This window comes from Notolepis coatsorum, assembly GCF_963971535.1.
Source record: "Notolepis coatsorum genome assembly, chromosome: 2".
Classification (NCBI taxonomy): Eukaryota; Metazoa; Chordata; class Actinopteri; order Aulopiformes; family Paralepididae; genus Notolepis; species Notolepis coatsorum.
The window spans coordinates 138424114-138438092 of record NC_140166.1 but is presented as its reverse complement, the minus strand read 5'-3'; the positions used below and the strand labels follow the sequence as shown (position 1 = coordinate 138438092).

At 44.0% G+C, this 13979-nt stretch overlaps 1 protein-coding gene across 1 annotated transcript in view; it reads left to right on the top strand.

Annotated features, from left to right (window-relative positions):
- triob (trio Rho guanine nucleotide exchange factor b) overlaps positions 1-13979 on the top strand; it is a gene marked incomplete at both ends in the record, with an annotated part of 438511 nt that overhangs the window by 370244 nt on the left and 54288 nt on the right. The window contains 3 exon segments of the mRNA XM_084308322.1: positions 596-857; positions 5570-5683; positions 8713-8788. Of these exon segments, the coding sequence (XP_084164448.1) occupies positions 596-857; positions 5570-5683; positions 8713-8788 (452 nt within the window).

Here is a 13979-nt window from a genome sequence, read left to right as displayed (position 1 = left end):
AATTATGTGAACCTTACACTGCAAATTGTTCATAAAAATCATACTCAAGTCAGTAGAAGAAAAAATCATAGACATCTCTCTTGACCAGGGATGACCGTGTGCTCTGTCCCAATTAAAAATCTTTTTAGTCACCCTGCCATTTGGCAGCTGGACCAGGCGGTTCCATAACCTCACCATTTCACCCTTTTGCTTGACCAAGCAAGAATCCCACCCCATGTCCCCTTCTACTACTACTACTACTACTACTACTACTACTACTACTACTACTACTACTACTACTACTACTACTACTACTACTACTACTACTACTACTACTACTACTACTACTACTACTGCTACTACTACTACTACTGCTACTACTGTTCATACCCACACACACACTCACACACACACACACACACACACACACACACACACACACACACACACACACACACACACACACACACACACACACACACACACACACACACACACACACACACACACACACACACATACACTCACTCCTCTTCCTCTCCCAACTCAGAGTGAAATATTGTCATGCATCTATATAACTATTAACAACACGTTCTCTCTCCTCCTCCCCCTCCAGCTGTCCGGTGGCTGTGAGCTGACGGTGGTGATCCATGACTTCCTGGCAGGCAGCAGCGGCGGGGGGAGCGGCGGCGGGGAGCTGACGGTGCGACGCGGCCAGACGGTGGAGGTTCTGGAGCGGCTCCACGACAGGCCGGACTGGTGCCTGGTGCGGACCACGGACCGGACCCCCGCGCAGGAGGGCCTGGTGCCCTGCGCCATGCTCTGCATCGCCCACTCCCGGTCCTCCATGGAGATGGAGGGGCTGTTCAACCACAGAGGTAGGAATGAATGAATGAATGAATGAATGAATGAATGAATGAATGAATGAATGAATGAATGAATGAATGAATGCCCTTTATTTGCTAGCACCCTTCACAGCACGAATGCACAGGGTGCTTTACACTACAGCTAGCAGTGGAGGTTTCTCTATGACAACACGTGAAACACAAATTCACTCATAATTCATAATCATTATTAATTTACATATATATATATATATATAATTATATATTTTTTTAAATTATTATTATTATTATAATTTTTATTAGAAATGTTTTCCTCTGTAAATGAAATGCCAGTGAATTATTTTTTTCTTCAAAAATTGCAAAAAGTTACAGCTCTTTGGTCAGGGCTGCAGTCAGTCATGGCTAGCTGTTAATCACTAAGTGAAACTTTCACTGCACAGGCAGTTCTTTTCATTCTATTATCCAATCAAAATAGGCTATTTGAGTCATCTAAGCACTGCCTGTGCAGATTTGCCTCAGCCACCCACGAACGCGGGTTGAATGATTGACAACCTTCAAATCCAATCAGAGATTGCTGCATTGCACACAGTTAAAACAGTTCAGCTGCAGTTCCGCAGGTTAGGTTTAGCTGTAGCCAATCTCTAGTTTCTCAAGTTTCTTTATTAGTTGTCATACAGAAGTACAGAATACTTTTATACAAAATGTAACAGAAAGAAGCATTTTGTATAAAAGTATTCTGTACTTCTGTATGACAACTAATAAAGAAACTTGAGATTGGCCCCAGCTAAACCTAACCTACGGAACTGCAGCTGGACTGTTTTGACTGTGTGCAAGGCAGCATTGAAAAAGCAAGCTGTACAGCTGTAACAACACAGTAGGCTAAATTAAACTTTGCGCCAACATTAGGACCGAAGTATAAACCAGCAACTGAGCAACATGAAGAAGTGGACTTATGCATCTGGATCAGAAAAAAAGTTGTGGATGAAAAAGTAAGTACAGTGTTTGTAAAAGCTTGTATGCTAACAGTAGCTAGCCAATTTGTTAGCTACCTTTTAGCTTAGCCTACATCACAATGATGATCACCAAGCTAACTTACTGTACACAGTAGGGCTGGGCAATTAATCGAAACAGAATCGCGATATCGATTCATAGACCTATGCAATCTCATTTCTAAGTTATGACGATTTTTCTTTTATTAAAAAAAAGTTATATATTTTTTTCTTTTTTTTACTTTTTAAATGATTTTATCTGGGTTGAACATGATTTGTGGAACTCCCTCTGGTGTTGTGGTCGTGGTATTCACTGACCTTTGGGAAGTATTTCAACATGCACATGGGTATCTTAGTGGTGTAGTGTATCTTGTAGACCTCATTCATCAACGTGTCTTACGCACAGATATGTGCTTAACCTGTGCGTACGATCATTTCTAAGCAAAGAGTGGGATTCATCAATTTCAACTTGAACTTGACTTAGTGCTTATGTCTACGCACAGCTCGGAGCACACTTAGCTGACGCCCAGTGGTAGAATATATTATTACAACAAGGAAATGAGCTTCTGTGCATTAGTTTCAACACTGGCATGTTCTGTATGAACCGTAATTCATTATAGTTCATTGTAAAATAGCAACAGTAGTGTAATTATGGTCAAAACCCTATAAATAGCATTTGGAATAATAGATCTTTCTCTCAGAATGAATGCAGCATGGTTTACATAGCGTTATCGGAATATACGGGGTGTACTGACTGACTGTGCTCCGCGTAGCTCAACTCGTTATTATTTTGCGCACAGACCGCAGAAACACGGGAACGTTTTGATTATATTTAAAGGCTTTACGTTAAACGAAACAAGTGGAATTTCGAAGCTGTAAGCAGAATACAAGTCATATGAACACCCACGATATAGTGTTCTTCCCCCTTTTTACTGTATAAGAAAGAATAAAAAACGCATTGCAATGACACCAGGGTGTATGTGTATTACAAAACCCTTGCAATAATGTGTCTTAAATGAATGAAAAGCATACATGCTCTGGACACAGAGCATATCGTGTGGGTGATATGACTTGTATTATGCTTACAGGATTCCACGTATTTAGTTTTACAATGTCAAAGCCTTTTAATGTAAATCAAAACGTTCCCGTATTTCTGCAATCTATGTGCAAAATAATAACGAGTTGAGTTCTAACAAAGAACATATTACATGCTGGTATGCTGATAGAGTAAACTATTATATGAATATGATATGATATAAGGTATACACTGGTCCGTCGCATACACTGGTATGCGCAAGTTACTGTTGCATAATGTAGGCTATGGCTGCTATTATATGTAATTCATATAGGCTACCTAATAGTATATGATTTTTAGAGGCATCTATTTTGTTGTCGGTAATACCGACAACAAAATAGATGCCTCTAAAAATCATATAGCCAATCGAACACAACTAATAAAGGCATTCATATTACAGCACGGTTATAATGACACACAACCAACGCCAAACAGTGGTCAACGAACGGTCTTTATTAGTATTTTGAGCTGTCCAGGCAGAATTGCAGCAATGGTCTTAGGGAGCCGTTGATATCTGACATCACCGTTTACAAGTCCGCCTTTTATTTATCCCATAACACGCGTTGTGTCTTCTTGGTTCGACAGCAGTGAACAATCTCCGTGAAGTTTCTCAGAGTTCCGCTCGGGTCAGTCCATTATTTCACATCCCATGGGGGGTGTTTCCTCACTTTCATGACCATATATGGATAATCATGCACGAGCATTGACGGTAGAACAAAGTGGTATTCATCAACACGGAGGAGCATAGGACCTGTGTACGCACGGTTGATGAATCCCGATTTTTCTGTGCGTGCACTGATTCTACATTCTGTGCTTACGTGTGGAAATAGAACATATTCTACGTCCACGTTGATGAATGAGGGCCCATTGCAAGTTGCTGTACTCTGTCATCTACTCTAAGCCATCCTAGGTTGTCAAAGTGGGCAGGGGTGAGGTGGGTTTTAGGAGTAAGGTCAAGCAGTAGTTTGTTTTGTGATGTTTGTAATCTTGTTTTTAGTGCCTTTGAGGTGCTTTGGTACAATGAGGTGCAACCATAATCGTAGTACCCTTGAATGAGTGCTCCTGTTAGAGTCGTCAAGGTATTCTTGTTTACCAGAGAGGAGATCCGGTACAGGAATCTAGTTTGTTGGTTGACTTAGTTTTATTACATTGGATCCCATTTTGTCACAGGAAAGATTTGCCTCTATAGGATGAAACCCAGGTAGGTAATTTCATCTTTCCTTTTAAGATAAGATAAGATATTCCTTTATTGATCCCCTTGGGGAAATTCAGGCATCATAGCAGCATGGGGGAAGGGGGGGGGGGGGGGTACAGGTAGTGAAAACAACACAAGCAGTGTAAACAAATAGGTCAATATAATTTACTATCTAACTAACTGAAATATATTTTCACAGTATTCACAGTGTCACATAAGGTGCAGTATGCATAAGGTAGTGTTATAATTTACTATCTAACTAACTGAAATATACATTATTCATTATTCACAGTATCACAGTATCCACATAAGGTACAGTATGCATAAGGTAGTGTTATTGTCCTACGTGGGTTCCTATTAGTTCTAGGTTGATGTCTGGCAGCAGTCCCTGCCCACTGTTGTGGAGCCTGATGGCCACTGGTATGAAGGACTGTCCGAGGCGGTTAGTTGAGTGTCGGGGGGGTATGAGTCTGTGGCTTCCTTGTCACCTTCACCTAATATGTTTTGATCTGGTCAGGTGCGCTGTCACCTAATATGTTTTGATCTGATCAGGTGCGCTGTCACCTAATATGTTCTGATCTGGTCAGGTGCGCTGTCACCTAATATGATTTCATCAGGTCAGGTGCGCTGTCACCTAATATGATTTCATCTGGTCAGGTGCGCTGTCACCTAATATGTTTTCATCTGGTCAGGTGCGCTGTCACCTAATGTTAATATGTTTTCATCTGTGTCCACTGACCACTGACACACAGTGGGGGATGTTTTAAAAATATAATTTTATATATAATATAATATAATAATTTGTGCTTCACCTAAAAATTTGGTCAGCAGCCTCCACTGACAGCTAGCATATAAAAACTAAAACAAAAATCAGAAACAAATGACAACAACAACAGACAGCAGTTAAAAACAGTGAAACCAAATAAAATAATAGAATAAAAGAATTTAAATAAAATCACTAATTAAAAACTATAGGAACAGTGAGGACAAAAAGGGTGCCTATATATGACCAAAGGCCTGTCTAAACATATGTGTTTTTAGCTGTTTTTAAAAAGAGTTTTCTGAGGGGGCAGTTCGCAGGTCCAGGGGGACAGAGGACGACGTGTTGTTGGTTTTCACACACACACACACACACACACACACGCACGCACGCACGCACGCACGCACGCACGCACGCACGCACGCACGCACGCACGCATGCACGCACACACACACACACACACACACACACACACACACACACACACACACACACACACACACACACACAGTGTTCTAGTGCTAGTGGTTCTTAACCTTTTCTGGGTTGACGCCCCCCCTATCTGACGTCCATGTTCCATAACAACCCCCCCCCTCAACCCTCTACACACTCAATGGGAATTTAATTATTTTCTCTCAGTTATGATTTTTTTCTATTACATTCTCGCTCCAGATGAGAAACCTTAGTTTTAAACCCTAGCGTGTACCTTAGGGTTCCCTCCACCAGGGGGCGCATGTGTGGACATAAGCCAGGAGTTCCAGATGCTCTTTGACTACTCTTATTCCAGAGGTGTTCGTGGTCAGCAGGCCATGCATGTGATCTCCAGGCCTGTGGGGGAGAGTAATGAAATATTTATTCACTAAAGCAGAAGTTACTTCAGTTTTCACTTACTTACTGGAGCCACAGTAGGAGCAGTCGTCTGGTAATAGGAAGGTACCCGGTTCGATTCCCGCTCCTCCTCCTGGGCAGCGTGTCGAAGTGTCCTTGAGCGAGACACTTACTGTAACCCCTAATTGCTCCTGATGAGCAGGTTGGCACCTCGCATGGTCGCCTTTGTCGTCGGTGTGTGAATGTGTGAGCGAATGGGTCAAATGTGATGAACAAATTGTAAAGCGCTTTGGATAAAAGCCCTGTATCACTGGATTAAGACCATAAAAGTAACACGTAACAAGGTACTCCGATGTTTCCTTACTTTAGAATGAAGATTGTTAAAATTAAACAAAAAGGGTTAACTTAAAACCTTTACATGGATAGTTTTAAAGGAAAAGTCCAACGTTATAGGAAATGCCCTTACCGCCTTCTCCAGGAATAAGCGGATAGGGACCAGCTAGCCTAGTCGTTGGCCAAAAAACACTTCCCCCAAGGTTTTAAGCTAGGCTAGCTGATCCGTATCCACTTCCATTCCTTTTGTGCTAAGATAAGATAAGATAAGATATTCCTTTATTGATCCCCTTGGGGGAAATGTGGGCGTCATAGCAGCGTGGGGGAGAGGGGGGAGGGGAGGTACAGGTATGGGCAGGGTAATCGTAGAAAGACATAAATATAGGCATTAAAATGAGATCTGCATATAAAAATATGAGGGAAAAAAACAAGCTAGCCTAGCTTGCAGCCCGATACCTTTCTAACTAGGGCTGTAAAGGTACCCGTATCCGTACTGAACCGTTTCAGTGTGTACCGTACCGTACCGAACGGCAGTGTACCGAACGAATACAACGGTATGTTAACCGTTAACCGTTATTCATTTCATAGAATATTCGTTGACAGCCCTACAAGTACAATTAGTTACTGCACACTACATCACCCCCTGAGTGGAACATGGAAAGCCAAACTTTCCCCCACTGTACCGAAAACCCGCACCGAACCGTGACTTCAAAACCGAGGTATACGTACCGTACCGTGGTTTTTGTGTACCGTTACACCCCTACTTTCTAACTGAACTCACAGAGAGGAAACGGGTATCTATCTCCTTGTCAGACCCGGGAGAAGACGAGTAAACGCATTTCCCACGATATCCCTTTCTAAGAAGGTCTTGATCCGACGACAGCGGAACAGGGTCTTGAGTCAAAGCGGAGCGGAGGAACCTCGGAGTGTGAGCTGCTGTCATTGTGTTTGGCTCTGGGTTCATGCCCGCTTCCCTCTTCCCTCGTCCTGTAATTAACGCCGTGAGTGTCGGGGTGGGGGGGGGGGGGGGTTGAGTGAGTGGCATGCGGCTTGTTTCCATGGCGATATAGCATACAAACATTTGGACGACGACCCGCTCGGTATAGCGGAGAGGAGAGGGGGGTGGGGGGGGGCGGGGGGGGGGGGGGGGGGGGAGCTGTGTTTGTTTTGAAGATTATAGGAGGCTAAGAGGGTGTGGAATGTAGAAGGACGAGGGGCGGGTCAGAAGGTTTGCTTTAAGTTCAGACGGCAGGGGGTGTTCCCTCCCCGACGTGTTCTTCTCCCCCCGATATTAAAACGCTGGTATTTTTATTGCCGCTTTTGAGCCTCATTCTGGGAAGTCAGTCCCATTTTTTTCCCAGTCTGTTTTCTTTCGTGGTTGTGCTTATTAACCATCACACACTTTTGTGTGGATATATCTAGACAGTATATCTCTGTGTGCCTCTGTCTGTGTGTGTATGTGCATAATGGGTGTGTGTGTGTGTGTCTGTGCGTGTGTGTGTGTGTGTGTATGCGCGTGTGTGCGTGTGTGTGTGTGTTTGTGTTTGTGTTTATTTAGGATCTGTATTAAGTCGTTTCCCTAGAAACAACTGTTCTTCCCTGGGGTCCAGACAATTAGAGACGCAATCAAATATAACCATCACATGATGATGTACATTTCACACAGTTACAATTATCAACAAAGACTCTCACCAGAACACATTTTGTTTTTAATTATAGTCAGCCATCATCTCAGAGAAGTATGACATCATCATATAAAGTCCAAACTGATGACTTTCTGAATCACTTCTGTTCTTCATTTATTTTTAAATATGTGTGCGTGTGCATGCATGTGTGTGTGTGTGTGTGTGTGTGTGTGTGTGTGTGTGTGTGTGTGTGTGTGTGTGTGTGTGTGTGTGTGTGTGTGTGTGTGTGTGTGTGTGTGTGTGTGTGTGTGTGTGTGTGTGTGTGTGTGTGTGTGTGTGTGTGTGTGCGTGCGTGCGTGCGTGCGTGCGTGCGTGCGTGCGTGCGTGCGTGCGTGCGTGCGTGCGTGCGTGTGTGTGTGTGTGGCCCCTGACGTGCTGTGGTGTTTAGACTGAGTCAGACGGGGTGTTGGAGAGCAGCAGGTCAAATGCTTGGTTTGAGGAGGAGGAGGAAGAGGAGGAGGAGGAGAAAGAGGAGGAGGAGGAGGGGGAGGAGGAGGAGAGGGAGGAGGAGGAGGAGGAGGAAGAAGAGGAGGAGGAAGAGGAGGAGGAAGATGAATAAGACTTGTAGTTACTTTGTCTTTGCTTTTGTGACTTCACCAGCCAACCATGTCGACCCCTTCAGCATCGCCGCGGGAGTGTGTGTGTGTGTGTGTGTGTGTGTGTGTGTGTGTGTGTGTGTGTGTGTGTGTGTGTGTGTGTGTGTGTCTGTGTGTGTGTGTGTGTGTGTGTGTGTGTGTGTGTGTGTGTGTGTGTGTGTGTGTGTGTGTGTGTGTGTGTGTGTGTGTGTGTGTGTGTGTGTGTGTGTGTGTGTGTGTGTGTGTGTGTGTGTGTGTGTGTGTGTGTGTGTGTGTGTGTGTGTGTGTGTGCGTGCGTGCGTGCGTGCGTGCGTGCGTGCGTGCGTGCGTGCGTGCGTGCGTGCGTGCGTGCGTGCGTGCGTGCGTGCGTGCGTGCGTGCGTGCGTGCGTGCGTCACTATCACCAGTGTCATGTGATTTGTATCTTTGTTCTGTTGTTGTTCTGACAGTTTTCTTGTCCAGTGTAGCCAGAGAGTCACCAGTCAGTCACCACGTGCTGCTTATATACCAGGTTGAATCCACTCAGTGAGTACTAGCAGGTGCTGCCCGTTGGCTGCGTTCACACTGCAAGCCTTTTAGCGCTCAATTAGGATTTATTGCTCAGATCTGATTTTATTTTTGTTTGGCTGTTCATGTAATTTCTTTTTAAAATGTGGCCCGATATCAGATTCCAATGTGACCTGGCCACACGCTCCTGAAACTGACCCGCATTATGCACAAATGGAACAGTGAGGAAGATTCAGTAAACGTCGACAGATGTCAAATCTTCAAGAGTGTGTGACCGTAAAAAAGTTGCATGAAAGTCGCATGACTTGTTCACACTGCGGTCGTGTTGCGAAAATAAAAAACAGACCTGTGTATCTGATTTAGGGACCACGTTTGGGAAAAAGACCACATTCCTTCTTCCATGTGATTTGTTCACACTGTCGTTGAAAGGAAATCCCCTTTGAGTCACACATAGAGCAAAAGAAGTTTTGGTTTAGCCTTAGCGGGAGGATTCGATTAGCCTCGGTGGGGGGGCAAGGCGGGGCGGGGGGGGGTACATTGTATTCTGTCTTGAAAACAACGTTGTTAATTACCTTCCCTTTGCTTAAGTCTTGCTGAGAAGCAGGGGTGTAAAGTACTTGAGTAATTGTACTTTGTTACAATACTTAAGTACTGTTTTTGGGGATTTGTACTTTACTCAAGTATTATTAGGTTTGTATACTTGTACTTTTACTCAATTACATTTCAGAGAAAGAAAACATACTTTTTACTCCTTACATTTAAAATGCAGACCTACCAAGTACAAATCTCGCAGGTCCAACCATTTTAAGTGGTATATTTGTATACTAGTATATTAGTATATTTGCCGAACTAACGTTAATTAATCTTGCAGCCGCACTTAACTTAAAACAGCCAATCAAATCCCCATCAATGGAAAATGAACCCGCCCATACCCATGCTGATTGGTCCTTGTGCAAGACTAGAAAGCAGGGATCTTTGATCAAACACCTGCTACTATCAGAAGAATAGACGGTCAGAAAAAAGTTTGAACTTTAACTTTTTAGGACTTAAGTACATTTAAAAGTAGGAACTTTGTGACTTTTACTCAAGTGTGTTTTTAACCAGATACTCTGACTTTTACTTTTCGTCCGATTTTGAGACGGTACCCGTACAGTACTTTCACTTAAGTATAATTTCTGGGTACTTTTGACACCCCTGCTGAGAAGTCTTTCTCTTCTCCTCCCCGGGCCGCTTATTTCTTGTGACTCGGCTCGCTGTGTGAACCGTGTAAAACCTAAAGATTCCAGATTCCAGATTCAAGAGGTTTACTTGTCACATACATACCAGGGCATACAGTGAAATGCGGGTGGTCATGCGATTGTGCAATAATACTAATAATAAAATAGACATAAAAAAAACAGGTAAGATGTGCATGATAAAAATAGACATGCTAAATTCCTAAGAAGGCACTGGGTCCTATGTACACTACTATACAATATACAGTTTTAACTCTGTCATTATGCTCTACTTGCTATATCTAAACTCAGGGCTGCCTGGGAGAAATGCGAGGCCCAGTGCAAGATTTAAACGCGAGGCCCCCCCCCCCCCCCCTAAAGGTAAATAAAAAAAAATTATATTATATAACATTTAAAAAAAAATTATACAGTCAACATATTCTTAAATAATAGCGCTGCCCGAGGCTGGGCATGATACAGTCAACATATAGCAAGAGAGAGAGAGAGAGAGAGCGAGAGAGAGCTCCCGTTCTACAGTCAATATACAGTGTTATCGCTGCACAGACCCGGCAATGCCCCTGACCAGAGGAGAGAGAAATATAATAGTTAGTAAAAGCACTATATAAGCTCAGAACACAGCTCAGAACACAACACAGCTTAGAACACAGCTCAGAACACAGAACACATCTCAGAACACAGCACAGAACACAGCTCAGAACACAGCTCAGAACACAGAACACATCTTAGAACACAGCACAGAACACAGCTCAGAACACAGCTCAGAACACAGCTCAGAACACAGAACACATGCAGAACACAGCACAGAACACAGCTCAGCACACAGCTCAGAACACAGCTCAGAACACAGGACACCTCAGAACACAGAACACATGCAGAACACAGCTCAGAACACAGCTCAGAACACAGAACACAGCTCAGAACACATCTCAGAACACAGCTCAGAACAGAGAACACAGCTCAGAACACATCTCAGAACACAGCTCAGAACAGAGAACACATGCAGAACACAGCTCAGCACACAGCTCAGAACACAGGACTAGGTACAGACTCAGCGAGCACAGCCTAGCCATCGAGAAAGGCCGCCATAGGCAGACCTGGCTCCCAAGCGACAGACTATGCACCCACTGCACACAAGATGAGGTGGAAACCGAGCTCCACTTCTTAACAACCTGCCCACTATACCAAGACATCAGAGACATATACTTCCCACAAATTGCAAACACCCAAAGAGACTTTGAAAACATGGACAATAACTCAAAACTCCCATACCTACTGGGAGAAATACAAGAATGTGCAAACACAGCAGCCAGATTTGTGAGCTGCTGTGACAAGAAAATGACATCCAACGGAATACAACCACCATAAAGACTGTACAAGAAATTCCTTCTATAATGTACTGATTTCTTTTGTTTTATCTGTTTGATTGTTTTGTTTTGTTTGGCTTTGGCAATGTAAACGTATGTTTCCGATGTCAATAAAGCCCATTTGAATTGAATTGAGAGAGAGAGAGAGAGAGAGAGAGAGAGAGAGAGAGAGAGCGAGAGAGGAGAGAGAGAGAGAGAGAGAGAGAGGAAGAGGGCGAGAGAGAAAGAGAAAAAGAGAGAGAGAGAGCGAGAGAGAGAGAGAGGTGAAAATGTGACAAGGATAATAACAGGTATTGGAGGTGAACTGAATCCATCATTTGTGACGTGCGTTTGTTTTCCCCTCTGTCACCTGGTGATGATGGCCAGGTGGGGTGGAGCCATGCAGGCCGCCATGAAGAGGACCACGTTATCGTGCCTCGTCTGTCTGTAGTTCATCACCTCCTTCTTAAAAAGCTTCAGGTGGTCCTGGTTGTTGCCATGCCTAGTTAGCTAGCGTTAGCTAACGCTAGTTAGCCTTTAGCTAAGCTACTAGCCGACATGGCTAGCCCGACTGAACCACACGTTAGCACTCGATAGCTAGCGTTAGCTAACGCTAGTTAGCCTTTAGCTAAGCTACTAGCCGACATGGCTAGCCCGACTGAACCACACGTTAGCACTCGATAGCTAGCGTTAGCTAACGCTAGTTAGCCTTTAGCTAAGGTACTAGCCGACATGGCTATCCCGACTGAACCACACGTTAGCACTCGATATTATAACGTAGCTAAAGCTAACTAGCTGTCCCTGCCTTTAGCTAAGCCGACATGGTTAGCCTGACTGAACTTTCTAACATGCAACAACTTTCATCTTCAGTCCATCTGCCGAACGACCGTCCTCTTCGTCTTGGCTGGCATAACCTCCAATGCTGCACGCGCAAAATAGTCAGACGCAGCTGACGCACGCCGGCCGACTGTACACATGTAACCCCTCCCTTCGTTGAAACCAATAGTATATCTGCTGCAGAGCCTCAGAGCTCCAATAGTGTATCTGCAGAGCCGCAGAGCCAGGAACAAGTCAGACACATTCTACAAACATGTCTAATGTGAAATATATAAGCATATAAGCAAAACTAGATTCTTTGGTCTGTGATGAAAAAGGGCCTCGCGGGAAGGGGGGGCCTCGCAAAAAAAAAATATATATATATATATTTTATTTATTTTATTTATTTATTTTGTGCGAGGCCCCCCTTACCGCGAGGCCCTGTGCGACCGTATTGCTCGCACACCCCCTGATGCGGCCCTGTCTAAACTATACTAAACAAGAACCACATCTGTTCTTTCCTTAAAGTGACCTTTATATTCCTCATTCCTTTAAAGTGACCTTTCCATTTTGTTCAAAGGGACATTTTGTTTAAAGCGATTGTTTAAAGCGATTGCAGCATGTGTGTTGTGTGTGCTCATGTGTACTTGTGAGTGGAGAGTTCAGCGTTCAGTGTTCTGATGGCCTGGGGGAAGAAGCTGAGCCGTAGTCTCTCTGTTCTCGTTGTGTGTGTATGTAGGCGCTTGCCTACATACACTACACCTCCTTCTGAGGCAACTCAGTGTGCATGTGTGTGTGTGTGTGTGTGTGTGTGTGTGTGTGTGTGTGTGTGTGTGTGTGTGTGTGTGTGTGTGTGTGTGTGTGAATGAATGACTTTTATTTATATAGCACCCTTCACAGCACGAATGCACAGGGTGCTTTACACTACAGCTTAATATAAAAAACACAACAAAACAAAATCAGAAATAAATGACAACAACAACAGACAGCAGTTAAAAAACAGTGAAACCAGATAAAAAAAAAGTAGAATAAAAGAATTTGGATAAAATCATGAGTCACTAATTAAAACAAAACTATAGGAACAGTGAGGACAAGAAAAGGTGCCTATGTATGACCAAAGGCCTGTCTTAACAAATGTGTTTTTAGTTGTTTTTCAAAAGAGTTTTCTGAGGGGGCAGTTCGCAGGTCCAGGGGGAGAGCGCTCCAGAGCCTTGGTGCTGTCACCTCGAAGGCTCGATCACCCCTTGTTTTCAGCCTGGACCTGGGGACCACCAGGAGGTGCTGATCGGCAGATCTGAGTGAGCGGGTGTTGGTGTAGGGATGGATGAGTTCAGTGATGTAGATAGGGGCCTGACCGTGGAGTGCTCTGAAAGTGAAAGTGAGGACTTTGAAGTGAATTCTATAGTGTACCGGGAGCCAGTGCAGGGATACCAGAATGGGAGTGATGTGACATGATTTTTTTGACCTTGTGAGTAGCCTGGCTGCAGCATTTTGGACCATTTGTAGTTTGTCTGTGGATGATTTGGTGAGACAGGTGAAAAGTGAGTTGCAGTAGTCAAGCCTAGAGGAAATAAAAGATAAGAAATAAGAGATATGATGCGTAGTTTTGCAATGTTTCTGAGGTGAAAGAAGCAGGTGCGTGTGAGTGTTTTGACATGTTTGTCTAGGTTCATGGCCTGGTCGAAGACAACACCCAGGTTTCTCAGGTGGGGACGTATGTTGTCTTTAAGGGACCCCAAGTGAGTGGCCACTCTAGCTTGAGTGTGCTTGAGAGAGGTGAAAATATGGCCGTCTGTGTGTGTGTGTTTGCTTTTG